This window comes from Rhinichthys klamathensis, unplaced genomic scaffold (genome assembly GCF_029890125.1).
Source record: "Rhinichthys klamathensis goyatoka isolate OS25496 unplaced genomic scaffold, OSU_Roscu_1.1 h1tg000165l_1, whole genome shotgun sequence".
In the NCBI taxonomy this organism is placed as follows: Eukaryota; Metazoa; Chordata; class Actinopteri; order Cypriniformes; family Leuciscidae; genus Rhinichthys; species Rhinichthys klamathensis.
In genome coordinates, this window is record NW_026606697.1 from 4,309,210 (window position 1) to 4,331,875 (window position 22,666).

The following is a 22,666-nucleotide window of genomic DNA, read 5'->3' on the forward strand; positions in this document are numbered from 1 at the left end:
ATATTACAAATATCTATATGGCAGTTTTTCCCCATGGTATCGATGCAGTGTTGTTTTTGGCAGCCCTTTTAGTCTTAGTCTTAGTCTTTTGGACGAAAATGCTTTTTAGTTTTAGTCACATTTTAGTCACTTAAAAACTTCATAGTTTTAGTCAAGTTTTAGTCGACAAAAACAAAAAAAGGTTTTAGTCAAGTTTTAGTCAATTTTAGTAAAAAAAAAAAAAGTCTTTAAAAAATAGAGAAAATAAAATGCGGCTGTGTCAAAATTGGTATCAAGTTCAAAAATAGAAAAGAAATAAAAGTGCCACTTTGCAATCTGTTAAAAAAAGAAAAGAATAGAAATCCATTTGGCAAGACAGGTCTATTTATCCCTGCATTAGTGGCTGCAATGAGCCTGTTTTGAATTGCACAATTTCTCAAAAGTCATGCTCAATGTTCAGCTGAGATCTGTACTTTGTTTTCAGTGAAACTGAAACAGCTGAAAAGCCCATCTCACAGAGATATGATGTGGCAAAGGGAAGAAGAATGCACACAGCTCTCTGCCTTTAGCCTACTTAAAAACGTGATACATATTTTTTTTTTAAATAGATAAAATAGACATAACATACTGTGTTTTATATGGGATTAAAATGATGGGTAGTGTATGGGCAGTGCATAAGATATAAACTAATGATTAATTACTTTAATATTCCTTTGTTCCGATCAGACCATGTGAGCGGAGAGCGCATTTCTGAATATCCCTCCACTCGCTCATTCAGCTCCGGGTCGCGCGCTCAACACAGAATGGCCTGCTGGTTCGAGAATATGTGGAATAAGAGCTGCCTCCGACTAAAGTTTTTATTCTAGTCGACTAGTAGTTGTTCATTTAAGCCATTAGTGGACAAATCGCCCCTTTATATTAATTTAATTACTTAAATAGGCTATACGGGATATTGAGCGTTATAGCCGCACTCGAGCGCACGACCGCACGCATAAAGCTTGCCACAAAGAACCGGCAAAAGTAATGATTATGAATGTGTAAAAAAATAGCAAGGAGACATTTAATTGTTTATTAATAAACTGGTGTTTTCGGTGTCGCTGCAAAGATAAATTTGACGATGCGGACTCGCCATGAACGAATAAAGATAAAAAGGCCTCCCGTTTTGGAGGAGACCTGTCACGCCAGTGGGGCGTATGTCCATAAATCATCTCGTCGTTTCCGACCACCAAGCCAGTTTATTGGCTTCGCCGCCATGGTCCTTCGAAGATGTGTGGTGAGTGACTAGCCGCAGCCGCAGGTGTGTTGTTGTGTGGAATCTGGTGCGCGCGCGGCATGCGTACCCAAAACAATGATAGGAAGCGGCAGCATTGCTGATACTTTTTTAGCTCAAAACAGACAGATTTCACGCAAAATAGGCAGAAATGTCAGACTTATAGTCATTTTCGTTCCGTCTCGTCTTGTCAACGAAAACTCGAAAACGTCTCGTCATGTTTTAGTCACCTTAGAGACATTTTTAGCTAGTCATCGTCGCGTTATCGTCATAAAAAAAAAGTGCGTCAACGAAATCATTTCGTTATCGTCATCGTTGACGAAAACAACATGTCAAAATTGTGGCCAGTGAAAATGCTGAGTGGCTAGCAACTTTTGAAATGTCAAACCCAGTATATAAGATATCAATTATAATAATTTATATGAATAAAATGTACATATAAAATGTACGTTTTAATATATGTACTGTATCATATATGGATATAAAGTACAGTACACTTATGTCAGAGACAATCAACTTGAAGCAGCCTAGAGTTAAATGGACCATAACATGCATTGCAAAAAATTTTCCACTTAAAATGGTGGGAAAGTTTTTGCAGCAAAAACAGTTAATAAGTTATGATCTAACAATCACCCTTTGAAGCGTCTTACTCAAGGACCCAGTGGTGCAAGCTCATGATTCACCCCTTCAAACGTGCAACCATGCAGACTCAAAAAAACTCCCCCACATCCGAATGCTCATTTACCGCAAAGTATTGTGTAAGAGTTGACCGTTTACAGACAAGGAAACATTCAAATGAAAAGATGTGCTGACATACAGTAAAGATGGGATTTGTAACGTCCAAAATGAACAAAGATCAGAATGGTGCGAATTGTCATGAGATTTGCCTGAAATTGTCATCATATACCTGTAAGTGCATGCGCAGGAAGCTTTTTCTCTTGGTGTAATCAAAATTGTTCCTCATGAGCAGGTAAAGAAGTGCAGACGCCTCCCCACGTAGGACACTTAATTTAGACATACAGCACTTCAAGACTTCGTAACACAGCGAACCGCACAGCGTTACACGGCCCTTGAAAAGGGGAACCTGGAACTAAATAAATATAATCGAGACACAAACACATCAGAGTTCAAGTAGGCAAAATCTGGAACATCTTGAAAACATCTCATGTTGTTGCATTTAAAGATTGTGGTCATTAACTAAAACTTCACTCAAGATTATTCAAAGACACCAAACCTGCATGCTAAAAAAATAAATAATAATAATAATAAAAAAAGCTGCATCTTTTGTGTTATACAGAAAAAACAACAGCACTTGGGTTTGGAACGTCATGAGGATGAGTAAATGATCGTTTTCTGCGTAAACTAAAGAAATATTTTGATCTCACCTTGATGATAAAGGCTCGCAAAGAGGCAAAGATGTGTTTGATTGCTGCTTCTGATTGTCCGACTTTCAGTAACGTGAGGTACGTGTCAAAGACCTTCGTCATCAGAGCATTGTGACCTTCACTGTCCAGCAGCTGATTCTGTAAGGATCCAGTAATCACATTATCAGTTTATGGAAGAATCAAATTATTTAGCATCATTACGCACTCTAGAAGACAGATCTATAACTTAAAAAAAAAAAACTTGTGATTACCTTGAAGCTCTGAGTGAAGAGTGAGAGGACGTCCAGCACGGTAAGGCAGGCTTCTGTCGACATATTCCCCTCAAGCAAAGACTGGTGGTTGGTCTCTGCTTCTGTGGGACCTCCAGCTGAAATACAAGACTCCACAATTACACATTCATCTTAAGATGCAAAATAAAAACAACTGGCTTCACTTACAGTACATGATTTATAAAACATTCTGTAGTTTTCTTGTTTATTTTGTACTCATAGGACTCTTTTTTTTTTTTTTTTAAATGGATGCTATTAATCAAAATCAAAATTGCATGATAAACAGCAGAGACTTGGTATTTTAAAGTAAAGCTTCATGGTAAATTAAGCTATTATATAACATAATATTATATTATGTTAACCCTCTGGGGTACTTCATTTTTGACTCACACTCAGGACCTTGGGGTCAAAAATGACCCGGAGGGCGGCATTAAGATACATTTTATTTGAGTAAAATCAATGAAATATATTTTTGTTCAATAATATTTTTTCTTTTCTTTTTTGGTGTTTTGAGATAATTTTATGATTTATAATTAATATTTATGCAATAATTAAGACCCATTTTTCCCATTGAATATAATAGAAAATTTATATATATATATATAATTAAAAAAAAAATATTAAAGCTGTATTTCATTTTAGAGTCAAGTCTAGGCCTCATGAAAGCAATTTTTGAAATGAGATCGGAGCCATCTGGTGGACACACTGAGCATTTTTATCACGCAATAGCACATTTTTACCACTAGTGGATTTACAGCTCTCTGTAGAAACCTATGGTAGAAACACTCTAGTGATTTTTTCACATATTGTTAAATTTTTTTCAGGTTGTTGATTTGAATATATAATAACAGATTCTCAAAGACAATTTTTGTCATTTTTTTTATTTAAAAAAATATATATTTTTTGGTTGGTTTAAAGGGTAATTTTAAGTGGCAGTTTTACTTTATAATACAGTCAAACCTGAACATTGCATTATAAAGAGAACAAATGGAAAATATTTTGTCACCCATTGTTTTAAGAGATTCACCCCTTCACTGTTGTGTGCTTTTTTTCTGCATCCTGGCTGTTTTGTAGATTGTATGCACAAAAAAACTCTGTATTTTCACATTTTTGCCAATTTTGCCAATTTTGCCATTTTTACCCCAGAGGGTTAAATTAGATAAAGTTGTCAAGTTTTATCAAGTCCATTGCATTACAGTATGTTGTATTTTGTTACGTTACATTGGAGAATATAGCATAATAGAGCATTATAGGAGCAAGAACGCCTGAAATCCTATGGCATAATGCAGTGTTTCACAGAATGAAGGTTATAAACAACAGTAGACAGATGTTTACCCATGTTCAGGGTTAATGAGGTGTCCATAGTGCTGAACTGCTGCAGCTTTGCTTGCATGAAGCTTCCTCGACCACGCAGAACCGGCATGGTCTGGGACTTCCTGTCAGACGTGAAGAGTTTCGACACCCAGGGTTCCTGACTCCTAAACAACACGCACAAACAAAGACGTATTGTTCGCAATCTTGATACCACTGCTTATTTTGAAAACACACGACCCATACAATGAAATGTAAAGATCTGGCTTTGATGACACGATAGCAGGTTGGCACAATGTCACAGTTGTGGTTCATGTAAATTTGGGTGATCTGAATGTGGTTAACTCTTGAATTGGAAACATGTTTTTGTCATGTTGAGTCCTGATCAAGCATACCGGCTGATGCTTCTCTTGCCAACATAGCGGAACTGGACTATGCAGATCCTACAATCAGAGAAGACAGAAAATGAGTCTATTATGTGATAGAAAGCCAGATAAACACAAAGAGACAAGGTAACATTATTTGAGGGTCATGATTTACTTTCTGGCAACAGATCTTTATATTCTCAAACCATTTTTAAGGCCAGAAACCCAGAATAAGAACATTCTGCAAGTATGAAGCTGCTGTCAATTCACAATATCACAATTCTAAGTAGCTATTTTTCCATCCACCTATTTTTATGAGCATTTTGGTATATCGCATAAAAATGATATTGCGACATAAAATGATATAAAAAATTTATATATCGAATAAATTCCAAATATAAGCATAGAAAAACGTATGCACTCAACTGAGTCGGATTAATTTGATCTGATAAGAAAACATGCAGATAAACTACGGTGGAAAGGCAAGTAATTTATAATACACAACAATTTTATATACAATTGCAGCAACTTCCATTCTTCCCATTGATATTTAGCATGTGGAAAGTGACAATTTTGTTCTCTTCGGCTCACTGGATGGAAACCATGCAAATGTTTTATGCGATTTTCCCATTTTGCGCATAAGTTAAATTCTCAACTTTGGACGGAAACACAGCTAATGTCACAACAAGGGCCCTAAAGTGGGAATTGATGTAAACTTTTGTTTTCGGTGTAAACTTATGCACTTCTTATAACTTCAGTGCCTCAGAAAGATCATATTAACATGTTGAATGCACATGAGCGGCGCCACATAGTTGTAAATACAAGTAGAAAGCTGGGGATTTTCTTTGAGCCCCGATCTTTATGAGTTGGGGGCGTGTCATTGAGAAACATGGCGGAAAACCACAATACTTAAAGGTATTTAGCAGTGAAATATTAAGCAGCACACATTATTTCTGAAGGATCATGTGACGCTTCAGACTGGAGTAATGATGCTGAGAAATCAGCTTTGATCACAGGAAAAATTACATTTGAAAATATATGAAAATAGAAAAACGTAATTTTAAATGGTAATAATATGTCACAATTTGACTGTGTTTTTGATCAAATAAATGAAGCCTGGTTGAACATAAGAGACTTCTTTCAAAAACATTAACAAATCTTACCAACTTATCTATTGTGTAGGAACAAGATTGAGATACACATGAAGAACAAGATCAACAAGTACAACGCCTTGTGGGAAAGTTCGTCTCACTCACTCGAGCAGACTGAGGAAGTTCATGATGTCTTGTGGATTGACTTTCGTCCAGTAGGCCATCAGAGTGTCTAAAGGAAGACATTGAGTAAGACAGAAACAAACGCATTAACGCAACACACATGTAGCTCAACTCAAGACACATGCCTGTACACGGTAATACGATACTTCACAATAACGAACATGCATATAAATATCATTTATATAGATCAGTGACTACAACATGCCCTAGATATTGTTTGAAAAAGTGTTTTGATTCTTTATTAACAGTTAAGGCTCCATTCGTTAACATCAGTTAAAACATAAAATGACAATGAAAAATACCTCTAAAGCATTTCTTAATCTCAGTTCATTTTAACATTTAATAACACATTATTAAAATCAAAAGTTGTAGCTGTATTATTTAATGGACCTGAGCTAACATGAACTAACAGTTGTATTTTTGTAACTAATGTTAACAAAGAATAGTAACTTCTGTAACAAATGTAGCTATTTCTCATAGTTAATGTCAGTTAATGCATTACCGAATGAGAACTTCTTGTAAAGTAATTTTATTGTAAAATAACTATTGTTCTTGCACTTCAATCTGTTTGAAACTTTTGTTTCCTTTATACATTTTTGTGTATTGCTTTATTGTATTTAAATGTTCAGATCTTTTTGTTATAAGAAAAAAAGTTATTAAACCTGTTATAGTGACAACACTTTTTGAACTTATTTCAGTATTGTGATAATACCGTATACCGCAATGAAAGCTTCAGCAATTGAAAATTTGATCCCATCACATGCCTTCTTCCTATTACAGAGACATTCTCAAGAGTTTCAGGAAACCCAGACAAGGTTCCCATGCTCTTAGAGCAATGATGTTTCCATGACCTTTCCACTCTTTCATGACTCCTAGATAAGGTTTTTCATAGTGATTACGAAAAAGGGAAATCCTGGATCTAAGACCAGGCAGCAACTTGTTTAAATCAGTTTCTCAATCCTGCTCCAGCTTTATCTTTTAGGTGCCTCCGTTATCGAACACTCGCAACTTAGATCAAGCATTACTTTACAAATGAGCCGACAAGCTGGCGTGGGAGTCATCCGAACTGTGCATCACCGGAAGAACTGATAAACCCTGGATTAAAGTTATTTGCACCCACGAAGCTCCAACGGACATTCAACCGATTTCCATATAATTTAAACACCTGTCATTTAAAGATCAACATTAGCTGTCGCCCACAGCTCAAGTGATACATTTGGGCACAACCGCAGTCTGCCCCGTTGAAGTCAAGTGAAATTAACTTGTATGACGTTTTTTAATTTCTTAAACAAGGCTTAAAGCTGCAGTAGGGAGTTTTGAGAACACGTTGATTTAGCCTGAAAATTTGAACAAGCACAACTTACAGGTCCCACCCCCTTTGCTCTCTGCTGCGCTACAGCCCTCCCTCCACAGCTCATCCTCCACAGCGGAGCCTGTCGTGAACGCGCAGGCTAGTAAACAGGGCCACTGATAACAGTGGATAAAAAGTTATATGGCACATTCACTAATAGGGACTAAACGTCAACAATATGCTTTTCATTGACTATGGCCTGCCCATACTTTGACTACAAACTTGGTCCTCAAATCATTATGTATTTTCCAATAGCCTACATGTAACTTTATAACGTTGCACTCTTTCTATAAGTTATAAATAGCTAGTAAGATAACGTTAATATAACGGTAACTAACGTTACAGTATGTAAGTAATTATTCTAGCGATATATAATGCTAGATAAGGTGTGCTAGTACATTATTTCAGCAACATGACAAGCCAGTGAATTAACAGGTTTCAATTGTTGCTTAGCAGAGTGCGTGACATTTTATCTACATGTTATGCGGCTAGAGTTTTGACACCGAGTCAACGGGCTCTGTGTAATTCTTTCTTTTTCGCTTGTTTATCGTCATCGGTCTTTTTCCTTTTACCTCTTTGTTTTATGAGCAGGTGTCACTCGAGAATTGGCCGTTTAGGTTGTTTCTCCGTCATAAGCACAGCTGCAGCACGCCGGCAATCTTGAGTTTGAACCGGTTTGAACGACGGCTCGCGCTCCGGCGCTCGCGCTGTGCAAGAGAGGGGTGTGATCAGCGCGTACACGAGCGTGATTGACACTGCTAAGACACTCCTCTCGGCTCTGATTGGTTGTTTCTGACCGGGAGCGTGTATTTCTTGCAAATGGCAATAGGACCACTGGGAGGAGCCAGAGGAGCTTGATTTTTACACAGATTATCTGTCTCATATTCTACTGTCAGGACATAATGACAGTTTTAGCAAATAGATGTTTTCAAAAGTTACCTACAGGAGCTTTAAAGCAGCACTAAGTAGGAATTCCGTTTTTGTCAAACAGCGACCCCTAGAGTCGCTGTGGAGTACTTGTACTGTCGTGAATAGCACTCACGCAGAGATGGCTCGCACTCACGGCCTGATCCCCTCCCCCTGTACACCGGTACCTGTTCAGTAGGATGGACGCTGTAACGAGTGGAAATAAGGTATGGCCCCTTTAAGAGCTGCGCGCGCCCTGTTTAACTGTCGGCAGTCTGTATTGTATGTGCGCCTCGAACACCACATGTATACGGCGCCGGGTTATTTCTGTTTGATGCTCATTTTATCAGAATTTTATCAGATCTGTTTTTTTGCCATAAAGCAATTCGTTACCTCGCGAGACCTGATATCACACGATACTTCCTAACACTGAGGCCGAAGTTGCAAGGGTGGTTTTGCGGCTCACAGGCACCAGGGGGGTGCGAGACGACCACCATTCAACACGAAATCAGTAATATAAACATTACAATGACTCCAAAGCTGTTCGGTTAAGGTAAAAAAGTTACTTAGTTCACCTTTAAGTCAAGTCCCAGACTAAAATGCATGTTTGAGCTGGTTTGAGGCTATAATCTTGACTATAATGGTGGTGTTTTATGATGATAACAAAAGTGTGCTTACCATCCGACAAGCTTCTTACAATGTTCAGGTAACACAGAAGCAGGCCTCTGATCTCATACTGTCCCAAACGTCCAGCGGCGGGTACAGTGCTCATAGTGGAGCCGCGCCTGTTTAACTGAGCAGAAGGGGGGAACAATTAAAAATGATGCATGATATGGGTCATGTAAATAATAACCTGTAGTGTTGGGGTAACATGTTACGCATATTTTTTTAATGTAATGAGTAATGCATTACTTGTTAGATTTATACCATTTATTTTCCATTAACGCAGTCCTATCCACACAGTGGGAAAAATAGGTTTATTTAAGAGATATATACAGTGTGGTACAGTATGTGTGATTTATGTTCAAAAAAGTATTATTTGCTGTGCGCGCCGTCATCAGTAAAAACAGAATTTCAACATCGTTGTCTCAAAGTTTGCAAGTGTTGCAAAGTTTCCCATTTGAATATATTTTAAAATGCAATTTATTCCTTTGATGCAAACTCCAGTCTCCAGTGTCACATGATCCTTCAGAAATCATACTAATATGCTGATTTGCTGCTCAAGAAACATTTCTGAGTATTATCAATTTTGAAATCGACCTAATATTTTTTGTGGATTATGTAATACAATTTATTTTTCCAGAATTCTTTGATGGATAGAAAGTTCAAAAGAAAATAGAAATCTTTTGTAATATAATAAATATCTGTCAAGTTAATGCATTCTTGCCGAGTAAAAGTATTTCTTTCTTTCTCTAACTTTTGAACAGTAGTGTATATGTAAAAAGTAAGGAAACTTGGACCTACTGTGATTCCATAAAAAGTAACAAATCTAACCTAATTTGTGAGTTTGACTTTTAAAAGTAACATTCCCCAACATCTGTAGTGAAATCTGCTTCTGTTTCACCTCATTGATGTCTGGAGTGCCAGGATCTCCATACATAGAGCCTCTGGACTCGCCTTTCCTACTGTGTCCATTCTGGGCGACGACACCGGCTGTGAAACACACAAATGCACACTGTGTGTTTGTCTGTTTTCTTCTAACTTCTGTTGCCAAAAGACTTTGATACTTACTAGGTTCCTTATCAACGATAGAGCTGCTTCTGCGGCTGTCCACTGACAAATCATCCCGGTACTAAAGGAGCATGGGAAAACAGGAGTGCTTATCCAACTCCGGATCAAAAACTTGCAAGGTTAACATTTACACTAGGACATGGAATTTAAATGTAGCACTCGCATGTCTCGAGTTACTGTATACAACAGTGCAAAAGTAAACCCAATCGGTAAATACTGAAACAACGCACACAGACCCACAATCAACACACACTGCCGACAAGAAAAACAGCTAAAACATAGGAAAATAACTGGTCCATCTGTAAACTCGAAGACAGCACATATTTTATTTGATTGAATCAGATTATACTTCTAACTCTGTAAAGCTAAAAATAACAATATGCAAAATGTCGAAAGTATCATCGAAAGATATTTGAAAGTCGAATGAAAGTTGATTTCCACTCTTGCTATTCCAAGTTGCAAAATTTCTGTTAAGATTACAAAGAAATATCAACAAAAGCTTGTTAATATTTTTCAAATACCGCTGATTTGTCTCATCTTTTCTGTGAACAGTTTCAATCTATTAAGCAATGCAATTTTTTCCCCATAAATATTTCATATTGATTACAGAGACCAGATGAAGACCGAGTCATTGTTGATCTCAGATAAGCGTTTACCGTGAGGCTGAGGCCATTTCTGCTGAGTTGCCTTGGGCTGTTCATCTGGCTCATGTTCTGGTAGAGCAGCTCAAACAATGGCAGGTACAGCAGACAGATGCGGGCCTGTTGGTTCTGTCATGAGGTCAATGGTAAATGAATGATTATATCACAGTAGCAGAAACAATGGAAGGCATTGTAAGTCACTTGTCAATAATGATGGCAAGTGCGTTTGCCCTGCAGCTTTCAAAAGAACAACATGCACTTTTCAAAAGCTTCCATGATTTTAATAATGCAGGAACCATCTATTTTGACAATTATATGGCTATATATTACACAATAATCGAAAAATGCGAGTTCAAACCTGAAATTCCCGAAAGAGTTTAGCATGGTAATGAATATGACAATGATCATGTATTTGGTTTTGGCGGAATAAATATGCTACTCTGCTGCTGCTGTTGGTTATTGCTGCTGGTGCAGCTATTGCTGTTTTCGCTGCTGCTGTTATTGCTGTCGCTGATATTACTGATATTGCTGCTGTTGCTGGTTATTGCTGCTGCTGTTGATAATTGCTGCTGCTGCTGTTGCTTTTATTGCTGCTGCTTTAATTGCTGATATTGCTGCTGCTTTTGATTATTGCTGCTGCTGCTGTTGATTATTGCTGCTGCTGTTGATTATTGCTGCTGCTGCTGTTGATTATTGCTGCTGCCGCTGTTGTAATTGCTGCTGGTGCCGTTATTACTGATTTCGCGGCTGCTGTTATTGTTGCTGATAAGTGCTGCTGCTGCTGTTGATTATTGCTGCTGCTGTTGATTATTGCTGCTGCTGTTATTACTGTTGATTATTGCTGCTGCTGTTGCTTTTATTGCTGCTGCTGTTGATTATTGCTGCTGCTGTTATTACTGTTGATTATTGCTGCTGCTGTTGCTTTTATTGCTGTTGCTGTTGATTATTGCTGCTGCTGCTTTTGATTATTGCTGCTGCTGTTGATTATTGCTGCTGCTGTTGTTTTATTGCTGCTGCTTTAATTGGTGATATTGCAGCTGCTTTTGATTATTGCTGTTGCTGCTTCAATTGCTTTTATTGCTGCTGCTGCTTTAATTGCTGCTGCTGTTGATTATTGCTGTTGCTGTTATTACTGTTGATTATTGCTGCTGCTGTTATTACTGTTGCTTTTATTGCTGCTGCTGTTGGTTATTGCTGCTGGTGCAGTTATTGCTGATTTCGCTGCTGCTCTTATTGCTGCTGCTGCTGTTATTGCTTTTTGTGAGCATGTAAGACACACTGCTGCTGCACGAATAGTTTATGAGCATATATGAAATTACCAGTAGCAGATCTATACAGGTAAGGCCTATAAAGGTGGATGGATTCAGAGGAACTTTGAAAGCATGCTGGAGACTTTTAAATGGGTTTAGCAAATTACTGGGTTTAGCAAAACTTTTTTGCAAAAAATTCTGTATGGTCGTTGCTAAATAGTGTTTTTTGGGAGAGGGTGGGGGGTGGCTGGGTTGCCAACTGGACCAAAAGTAAAAAGAATCCAAGTCTCTTTCAGTGTTAATATAGTTAACTAACACTTATGAATCATTAAAAAACATTTCCGTTATTTGAAACAAAGCTGGAATAAAACTAAATATTAGAGGAAAAGCTTTAAATAGAAATGTTAACTTGGCATCTTACTAAAATAAGTTTAAATAAAATTTAAATAAAATAAACTAAAGCTAAATAGAAATAATAATAATAATAATAACAATAACAAAATTATTATATAAAATGTAACTAACAAAATTGTACTAAAGACCAAGATTAAACTCCTAGGAAATATTCCTGGAATGATCCGTCCCATATGTTTTTCAAAAGTGAAAGTCATTCTTGTCATATTTGTGAGTAAGTCTAGACATGTTTTCAAATAAAAAAATCAGCTAAAATCTACACCATATTAGCTTCTGATGTTCACTGTGTTCTGGAAATTGCCCCATGATAACATTTACAGATGTTCTGGCACCAGTAGTATCACAATGTAAAAAAAAAGAAAAGAAAATGTGTTGTTCAGAGCAAACAGATCATGGTGCCTTCTCAAGAAATGTGATTGCAGCAGCAGCTCGAGAGCCGTGTCTGTGGCAACGATCTGGAACTTTAATCTGGATGCACGAAGTCTGGCATTTGCATAACAGACAGATGTCTGGCTGAGGTGAATGCACAATGTGCAGCAGTTACTGCTATGGTGACAATGGTATGGACATAACTCGAGGATTTCTTTGTATTAATGTAGGTCACCCATCTTGATAAAAGAAAAACTGCAAATGTCACACATTTCAATAACATCAACCTGCTTATTCATTGTGGTCATCTCAAAAGCCTTAGTGTGCATGACTTCCTGTAAGTGATATACTGTACAGGAATGCTTAACTACGCTCACTGTTCAGTAGCAACCAAAAGTGATTTTTACAAGTTTGATTAAACCGTTAAAATATGAGGAAAATGTTTTTATTAAATATATTAAATAAAGTAAGAACAAAACCAAACTTGGTTAAGGTATTTATCAGACACAAATATTTGGGGGTGAAAAGGCAAACTACAGATACAGGTTTTATTTTACTATGCAAAAAAAAAAAAAAAACATACATACTGTATATACAGAATCAGTATATAAACACAATCCCTCTTGTTTTGCATGTGTTCATAATTTCTTTGTATGACAGCCCGGCCAAAAATTATGTACGTACAATTTGTCATGTTTCATTGCGTAATCACAAATAAAACAATTGACTCCAAGCACAACAACGCAATTTGCTTACAAAATTTTCAATCACATAATAATATTTTAATAAAGGGTGAAGATGTCAATTTTCCATAACCTTTGGCCAGTGCTGTATTTGTGGTCAGGTGTTTATTATTTATAAATAAATTAATATAAATGTATTTACTTTGTAAATTCCAAAATGAATTAAATTGAATATTAAATTTATAAAAGCGTGATATCGTTCTGTTTATTAAGTGCGGGCTGCAGTTTTGTTGTCTGCAGGTTTAAATGCTCGAGCTCTGAAAACAGGATGGATTCTGATTGGCTGAATGTTTTTATCGTTCATCAGTTAGAAAAAACATATATTCTGAAAGTGATTCCAATGACATTGTTTATCTGCGCCATTAACGTTGTGGTCTGCTATTCTTTCATATTTAGAATGACTTTTAGAACTATATCTTTATCGTTATCGTTCTTGCCGTGAACCGGCCTTTAGTAAACAACTATTTAATCCAATAGTGCAAAACAAAAGACTGATAGAGACTGCCAGTGCCGGTGAGTCTGAAACTAGACCAAGACTGCAGGGGAACAATCGCACTCGGACGGCAGCAAACATGCCCAGTGTGAAACCCCCCTAACACTAACGTTATTAAACAGTTATGTAAAGTTGCATATGCAAAACAGCAGTCCTCCTTCTAGGGTCAAAGAATGACACTCTTCAATTCAGGGACATGGCAAAGAGGAAGTGGGTTAAATGATTAACACTTGTAAAATGAAACAAGTTTGTACGCTTGCATAACTTACCTTAAAAGCATTGTATCTGTCATCTATGGCGTGTTTGATCATGAGGTTCTTGAGGGTGGCCACAGCCAGCTGTCTGATCTCTGGGCATCTCTGGAGTCCATCGGCCACCTCTCGCAGAAGCAGACCCACCAGGAAATGGTTCTTACAGTAGTCCTCAGTCAGGCTGTACTCCAAACTCTGATCTGAAACATATCCTTTGAGGGTCAGTAATGTTCTGGTAATATTTAATTTGACATTTGTCATGATCTTTTTTTGCAATCTGTGTGGCCTTTTCGTAGAAAGTATCAAGCAACACTTTTATTTCATGCATCTTAAAGACGCAATACTTTTAAAGATGCGTATATGCAAATGGTACTTAACATACAGGTGTAACAGGTAACTCCTGTGTTAAGTCACTGACGTTTGTGATTGTGAAAAGGCATCCAAACGAGAAGGCCGTGTCTATAGTTTAATGATTACAAGTGTTTTTCTGAAAGCTGATTTCACTGTATTCCAGACATCACACAATAACAGAAACAGAAACCAAAGAGTGACAGAAAAACCTTGTGTTTAATTCAACTGCGTTTCTTTGTTAGAAAACCAGTCATGCAATTCTAAATAAATGCAAATAATCTCTAACAACGGTGACCCGATTTTCCCTCAGAGCTCAAGGAAGTTCATGTTTTCCTCATCCTCATGTTTCTTCAGTCATGCATGCTGTTGCACAAATTCAGTTACACTAAAGGAAAATGTTTAAATAATCTTTACACGGCGCGAAGCGGATCAGTGAACAAACAGTTCAGTCAGCCAGTTCTTTTTAAACTTGACTAAATGAATAAGAGTTCAGTTCAAGCGGTCTCAGCGGTTCTCTAGGCACTCAAAAGTTTGGGGTGAGTACGATTTTTTTTTTAAAGAAATACTTTTACTCTTCACTGACGCATTAAATTGATCAAACATTACATTATTACAGACATTTATAATGTTACAAAATAATTCTACATCAAACAAATGCGGTTCCTGGAAAAGAATCATGGTTTCCACAAGAAACATTGATAATAATAATGAATGTTTCTTGAACAGGAAGGATCATGTGACACTGAAGACTGGAGTAATGATGCTGAAAATTCAGCTTTGCATCACAGAAATAAGTTACATTTTAAAATGTATTCAAATATTGAAGAAAACAGTTTTTGTAATTTGTAATAATAATTCACAATTTTCACTGCATTTTTGATCAAATACCAAATATGTCTTGGTGAGCATAAGAGACTTCTTTCAAAAACATGAAAAAAATCATACTGACCCCAAACTTTTGAACTGTATCGTATGCCATTTGTACTACGTCTACAGCGCTTTAAAGGCACAGTATGTAAGTTTTGCTGCTAGAGGTCAATAAGATAACTGAACAATAACTGAAGTCAAAGCTTGATGGCGCCGTGAATGAGCGTGGAATCATGGGAATTGTTGTCTTCACCTCCACAGCCTATGGAAAGCAATCTGACAGGATTTAGTATAGTAGTGAACTAATGCATTGAAGTTTATTAACGTTACTGTGGTATGAAGCAGGGCGAGGCAGAGAGACATTTTACGCTGCTGTTTTTATTATGCTTATATGCTGCAGTCGGCCACTGCCACTGCTGTTTATGTTTATTTTACAATTACAAGTTACGTTTAACATCCGCCTCCTTGACATCATTATTTAATTCTAATGAAACAGCCGCAAGTGCTGAATTACTGCTTATAAATGTCACTTTATCTGACTAATTAAAATTATGCGGTAACGCAGCTCTGTTTTATTTTGTCAAACCAATCATACTAAAAATACATTTGACTGTGTTGAAAGTTATGTTAACGTTACTCTGTGTTACGCCAGGGGGCGCCAGGGGGGCCGCAGCAAGTAATTTATTTTTTATTTTTAGTAAACCAGTAAGTAAGCCCGTAAAAATATTTATATTATTATGAGTATTGTTATTAAAATAGCATTATAATATTTTATCGCATAGCTTATCTGAACATTATACTTTTAATGCTAATCTTTACAGCAGTGAAGCGGGGGTTTCGGCGCCGAGTCCATTTTTAAAGTGAATTTAATTAAAGTGAAAGCACACTTTTGATGGACAAAATAAATATGATTTCACACAAAAAGTGCCTAAAATGCACATAATTTGCATGTGTAGTGTGTTTTAACAAGAACTGGAGTAGGCTATGTCAGAAAAGAAAATGAAGACTCCAAAATATTTATAGAAAAAATACCCATTTAAACTTGTTTTATTCAGTTTGGGTAAAGGTGTTTTAGAAAATAAATATTTGTGTGTGTTGTAAAGTGGTTAGAAAAATCAGCAGGTATCGGCTGGTCAAACTCAATGAAAAATCGGAATCGGCCTAGAAAATTGTAATCGGTGCATCTCTGTAATCTTTCTGATTGTCTGGTATCAAACACCATCACATAATCTGATGTTCACCTAGATCTTTTATTTATACATTTGCCGTAGTATTGTCGATGGGGTCAGTAACACATCCCGCAAAAGTGTTATTGAACCTTGGCCAGAACCTAGTGGTATTTGGGGGCCCTTGTCATGGAAAAGTTTGGGAACCCCTGCGCTTTGAGACACTTGTTGTACATTTTAGCAAGCCAGATCGATATTAGAATATCATATTAATAAAAGCAGGATGACTTGCTAAATGGCATGCAATTGATTTTTAAACACTGTATGGTGGAGAAAATGCTGTATTACTGTTACTACAAATAAAGCTCTTTCTGATTTTGCCATGTTAGCCACTTGACAGAATAGTGTCTCTGAGGTACAAACATGTTACTCGCGGTAAATCAAGAAAACAAGAGACTAACCATGTTGAGCTTTATAACAATGATTCATTTTCTGTCGATAAAGGAATATTTGAAAGCGTCTTTGGTGTTTTCATGGTTTCTAAGGAAGTAAAACTGCAAATTGAGGGTAAAGCTGATATGACGTCACTGATGGGCGACGCATTGACACGGGCCGTTACACTTGTTAAAATAGCTGATTTCTCTGGATTTAAATATAGTTGGAAATATTAGGATATTGTAAGTACACAAGTCAACAAAATGGTTTTTGCATATTTTAATAAAAAAATCTTACATATTGTGCCTTTAAGGAGGCATAAGTCATTTTCGGAAGCTTAACTGCACTGGTCACTGTGAACTCTTATGGAATGGAAAATATCTTATGCTTTTTGTTTTAAAGAATGTAATTTGGTTTTGAAAAAAACATGAAGGTAAGTAAATAATGAAAACCTTGCATTTTTGGAAAACCAATCCCATTAAGATCATTTCTATTCCCTGTAATCAGAACTGAAAACAGAACAGCCACATTTCCTCACATTTTCCTGTACAACACTAGTAATAGAAATCAGATTACGACAAGTGCACACAAGATGTTTCCGCACTCATTCTGAACTACAGTTTAGAGAGCAAGTAAGACAGATCATGACAGACAGATGCAGTCAAGTGTAACAGCATGAAACACGGCTCTTTAAACTTCTATAATGTAAACACAATCCCAACTATCCTCTGTCACAACCAACAGTCATTTCATTTCAACAGACCAAAGCAAATATGCAATGCTTGGTGACAGAAAAAGCGAAAGTGTGAAATGCAGTTAGACGGTGATTTATGAGTGATTCTGGAGCATAGCAAGGCAATTAGTGGGGTTATCAGGACGATAATCTGGGAAGACTGGAAGTGCATTGGCATTGGTCGGCATCACCTACCTACGACGCCGAAACACTCCGCCGCATACGAAATAAAATCTGAAATAATGAATAAAGGAAGCAATCATGCAGGATTGCCATCAACAGTGGTGGGAGTCAAGCTGTGAGGGTGTGTGGATGCGTCTGGGATGAAATCCTGCCTCTCTAATAGGGTTGGGAATCGAAAATCAGATACTTAAGGGCAGGAATTGGACACTTGTTATACACACACCCAAAACGTGCACACAGAAAGCCGCCTCTCATACTGAATAATGCATGAAACTGAACTGAGTTCTCTTTCGCATCTTTTTGCACTTGAACGGACAAATACACACAAAAATATGTCAAATATCCGTATAAACACTGTCGGTTATGTTTTAAGGGATACTCCACTTTTTTTGGAAATAGGCTCATTTTACAACTCCCCCAGAGTTAAACTGTTGAGTTTTACCGTTTTTGAATCCATTCAGCCGATCTCCGGTTCTGGCGGTACCACTTTTAGCATAGCTTAGCATACATCATTGAAGTGGACAAGACCATTAGCATTTCTCAAAAAAAAATGACCAAAGAGTTTCGATATTTTTCCAATTTACAACTTGACTCTTCTGTAGTTACATCGTGCACTAAGACGGACGGAAAATGTAAAGTTGCGATTTTCTAGGCTGATATGGCTAGGAACTATACTCTCATTCCTGCGTAGTAATCAAGAAACTTCACTGCCGTACCATGAGTGCAGCAGGCGTAATGATATGACGCAGCGCCTGAAAATAGGCCACCTTCCGTCAACACAACGGAACTATTTTCAGGCGCTGAGTCATATCATTACGCCTGCTGCACTCATGGTACAGTAGTAAAGTTTCTTGATTATTACGCAGGAATGAGAGTATAGTTCCTAGCCATATCAGCCTAGAAAATCGCAACTTTACATTTTCCGTCGGTCTTAGTGCACGATGTAACTACAGAAGAGTCAAGTTTTAAATTGGAAAAATATCGAAACTCTTTGGTCTTTTTTTTTTGAGAAATGCTAATGGTCTTGTCCACTTCAATGATGTATGCTAAGCTATGCTAAAAGTGGTACCGCCAGAACCGGAGATCGGCTGAATGGATTCAAAAACGGTAAAACTCAACAGTTTAACTCTGGGGGAGTTGTAAAATGAGCCTATTTCCAAAAAAAGTGGAGTATCCCTTTAAGTGAACGTAAAAAGAAAAAGAAAAAGTGGAATTCGTTACCTCAATCTGTTAGGTTAGCTTCTTCTTTACATGTATTCAAGTCAGCTCTGAAAACGCATCTTTTCTCTCTGGCTTATTCATAACTGTGGATATGTAGCCGTAGTGAGATGTAATTTGTACAACGTTTGTTTTTATTGTGTTTTTATTATGTGTCTGTGAAGCACCTTGGTCAGCAGTAATGCTGTTTTAAGGTGCTATATAAATAAAAGTGACCTTGACCTAAACAGTTGGCAAAGAAAACGCACGTGTATCAGTATATTGGATCCGTGCAGCTCTTAAAGCGACAGCAGCCTAATATTCCTGCTGCCGTCTCTAATATATAGCATTAAACAACAAAAGACAAAGAGAACATTCACTCGCTGTTCTTCTTGACTGAATAACTTTTGTAACTATATTTGTTATGTATATTTTATTTCTAAAGCGACATCTGATTACAGTTTCTGAATACCTGAAAATCTTAAAACAATGTTTATTTCAATCGTATCGTTGTTCCGTTGTATTTATTTGTGATTCCAAATCTTTAATTATTGAGTTTTTACTACTCTTTAATAATGCTTATAACTATATTAGTTAAGCTAGTTGTTTTTGCTATGGTATTTTTAAACCATAGGCAAATGTTCCTTGTGTTAGTGTTCTTTAGCCTGTTGATTTTTGTTCATGGTATTCAGCTACAATTAAATGTTTTGCAATTAGACTTAAAATAAATGTGAAAGATTTCTAAGTTGTTGTTTTTTACCTTATTGGAATCAAAAGTAGGAATCGATAAGAATCGGAATTGATAAAAATTCAAACAATACCCAACCCTACTCACTAACGTATCCTGCACATATACTGCATACTTCCTTTAACTTTTCCTAAAGTTGGTAATGCATTATGCACTGATAAACACTTTAAACACATATCTTGCATGTTTAATTAATCTTGCATGTTTGTAAAACGTTTTTGCTAATTTTGCTTTTTTATTCCAACTTGGGAATTTTGGTGGCCTGATCAAATAATGAGTTTTAAAAAAAGTTCTGGTTTAATAATTACAATGGAAATCTAAGGACATTATGGGGTCGGTAAGATTTTCTTAAGAGATTAATACTTTTATACAGCAAGGATGCAACAAATTGATCAAAAGTGACAGTAAAGACATTTATAATGTTACAAAAGATTTCTATATCAAATAAATGCTGTTCTTTAGAACGTTCTGTTCATCAAACAATCTTCAAAAAACTGTCATGGTTTCCAAAAATATTAAGCAGCACAACCATTTTCAACATTGAATATAATAAGAAATGTTTCTTTAACAGCAAATTTAGCAAATCAGAATGATTTCTGAAGGATCATGTGACACTGAAGACTGAATAATGATGCGGAAAATTCAGCTTTGCATCACAGGAATAAATTACATTTTAAAATATTCTGAAATAAGAAAACGTTATTTTCATATTTTTCAATAACTTTTAAGAGAAAACTCCTAGCTAAAATATTTTAGTGCGATTTAGGAGTACTCCTAATGGTAAGATAAAATTCTTTGTGAATACGGCCCCTGAACTTCATCTGAACTGCGTTTGTGGTGTGACACAATCACAATGCATTTCAGATTTGATTCCTCTTTTGCGTCTCCTTGCACTTGGATGGACACACACACAAAATGATGTAAAAACATCCGTCTCTGCAAGTATTCTCGTAAACACAGTCGGTTATGTTTCAAGAGAAAATAAAAAGAGAAGGATGTATCATTATTGGACCTGTGCATTCGGTCTTAAAGTGACAGCAGCCTATAAACAGCAGCTGTTGTCTATATGTCATTAATGTTAATCAAACTACAAAACACAGCTTTAACAAAGATTAATCTATATTAAATTTATACAGTGAACAGAGTTATTTTACATTTAATTATTAAATTTCTGTACCTCAAAACTACAGTTAGACCTTACTTTATTTGTAACAATGTTATATTTTATATATCTATGCTTGTAATGACTGTTCACTTGCCTTTAATAATGTTTGAACTTTTTTAGTTAGGCTAGTAGTTTTTGCTGTGGTTTCGGAGTACTTAAAGTGTGCTTTAAGTGATAAATGGAAAGCAAAGTTACCCCCCACCACCACCAAAACATTTTTTTTTCTTGCTGATCCGAAATAATGATCTGATCCGTGACTCAGAAACCGCATTATGATCCAAAACCGTGAGTTTTGTGATCCGTTGCACCACTAGTGTTTAGGGAAAACGTATTCTGATCAAATTACATGTTAAGCTTAGATGTCATCACTCCCCATTTCATGACGCTTGAATTCCTGTGTAGCTCGGTTTTCAGGTTCAAGTAACATGGCGTGAGGAATGGTGCTACAAGCAGATCTGAATGTGGTGAAGTCGTTAGACTGGGAATGTGGGGAGGATGAGGGCAGGGGAAAGCCATGGCAGTCACAATGATAGGGTGGAGACACCTACCTTGCACTCGCTGCAACTTGGTTCGGCCGAACGCCATGGGCAGGTTAAGAGGAATGTAGTGCTCGTGGTTGCACACCGTCATGAGAAAATCGAACTTCATCTCTGTAAGCACCTGTAAATATTGGACATAAAACTGATGAGTGAGTTGCTGGAGAAGTTGGTTTAGATATATAGATGTGTAACAGACAGATAAGAGATTTATCGCAAAAGCGCATCTGCTCAAGTTCTGACAAGCTAAACGCCTAAATTCACGTCCTAGTTGTTACTAACAGACAGTTAAGTCAAATTCTGGCTGGTACGATAATACAGTAATTGTTTTTATGTAATGGCTGACAAACAATAAAATGCCAACATTAAACTTCTGTAATATTTTGTCCAAATTAAAGATAAATAAATGACTGAAAACTAAAATAATTTTTTTATTAGTTTTTAGTTAGAATTTAAGAATGTAAGAAAAACGGATGTTCATTTGGAGGTTCGCTAAAAATTATATTTAACAGTGTTATTTAAATGAAAAATTATTAAACTATTAGAATTAGTTTTTAAATATCATCTTTACGCGAGCTAATATAAACTAAGGTAATCTAAACCTTAGTGTATACAGTGAACAGTGTTATTTTCACTGTATAAAAATGTTGAAAATGTTGTTATTTTCAAAAAATAAAAAAAATAAAAAAAGATAATACCATTATACTGTGCTCCCCTGATGTTTCTTATCATTAACAACCAAAATAAACACAAAAAAAACACAACAACAACAGTGCAATATTCTCAAATTTCAGTGATAACTGCAATACTCATGCTTTCCATAAATATTTGTAAAAAATGCTTTGGAAAAACTGGTTTATATGAAAAGCATAGTAACACTATTTTACATGTTTCATGTAGTTACTATATTAATTATAAACTATAAATTGTACATAATTACATGCAACTAACGTTAACCCCACACGCTAATCCTATAGTAAATACACGTAATTCATTATTATAACTCAGTACTTAAATGTATAATAAGACTATTTGAGTAAACATTAGTCGACGAGAAGAGGCGTAGACTAAATTTTAATTTGTTTGTTAGTCGCAGAAAAAAAAAACACAGGAATTAGCAAAGTCACGCAGTTCGTGACGATCAGATTGTTAACTGCTGGTCCATGTGATAATTATGTCACGCATAAAATACAACCATTCTATTAATAATAATAATGCATTTTATTTAATGGCGCCTTTCATATCACCCAAGGACACCTCACAAGCAATAGAAAACATTAGCC

At 36.4% G+C, this 22,666-nt stretch overlaps 1 protein-coding gene across 5 annotated transcripts in view; it reads right to left on the reverse strand.

Annotated features, from left to right (window-relative positions):
• Positions 1–22,666, reverse strand: part of dock11 (dedicator of cytokinesis 11) — a 101,727-nt gene that overhangs the window by 31,577 nt on the left and 47,484 nt on the right. For 3 of the 5 annotated variants that reach the window (XM_056259288.1, XM_056259287.1, XM_056259291.1), the window contains exons 30-42: positions 21,396–21,507; positions 17,750–17,788; positions 14,021–14,202; positions 10,498–10,611; positions 9,842–9,902; positions 9,675–9,763; positions 8,789–8,903; positions 5,836–5,902; positions 4,610–4,657; positions 4,239–4,381; positions 2,886–3,001; positions 2,635–2,772; positions 2,157–2,339 (exon numbers count right to left, since the gene is read on the reverse strand). In XM_056259288.1, coding sequence (XP_056115263.1) covers positions 2,157–2,339; positions 2,635–2,772; positions 2,886–3,001; positions 4,239–4,381; positions 4,610–4,657; positions 5,836–5,902; positions 8,789–8,903; positions 9,675–9,763; positions 9,842–9,902; positions 10,498–10,611; positions 14,021–14,202; positions 17,750–17,788; positions 21,396–21,507 — 1,407 coding nt within the window. The remainder of the gene's footprint in view (positions 1–2,156; positions 2,340–2,634; positions 2,773–2,885; positions 3,002–4,238; positions 4,382–4,609; positions 4,658–5,835; positions 5,903–8,788; positions 8,904–9,674; positions 9,764–9,841; positions 9,903–10,497; positions 10,612–14,020; positions 14,203–17,749; positions 17,789–21,395; positions 21,508–22,666) is intronic. The other 2 variants (XM_056259290.1, XM_056259289.1) reach the window with 1 other exon arrangement.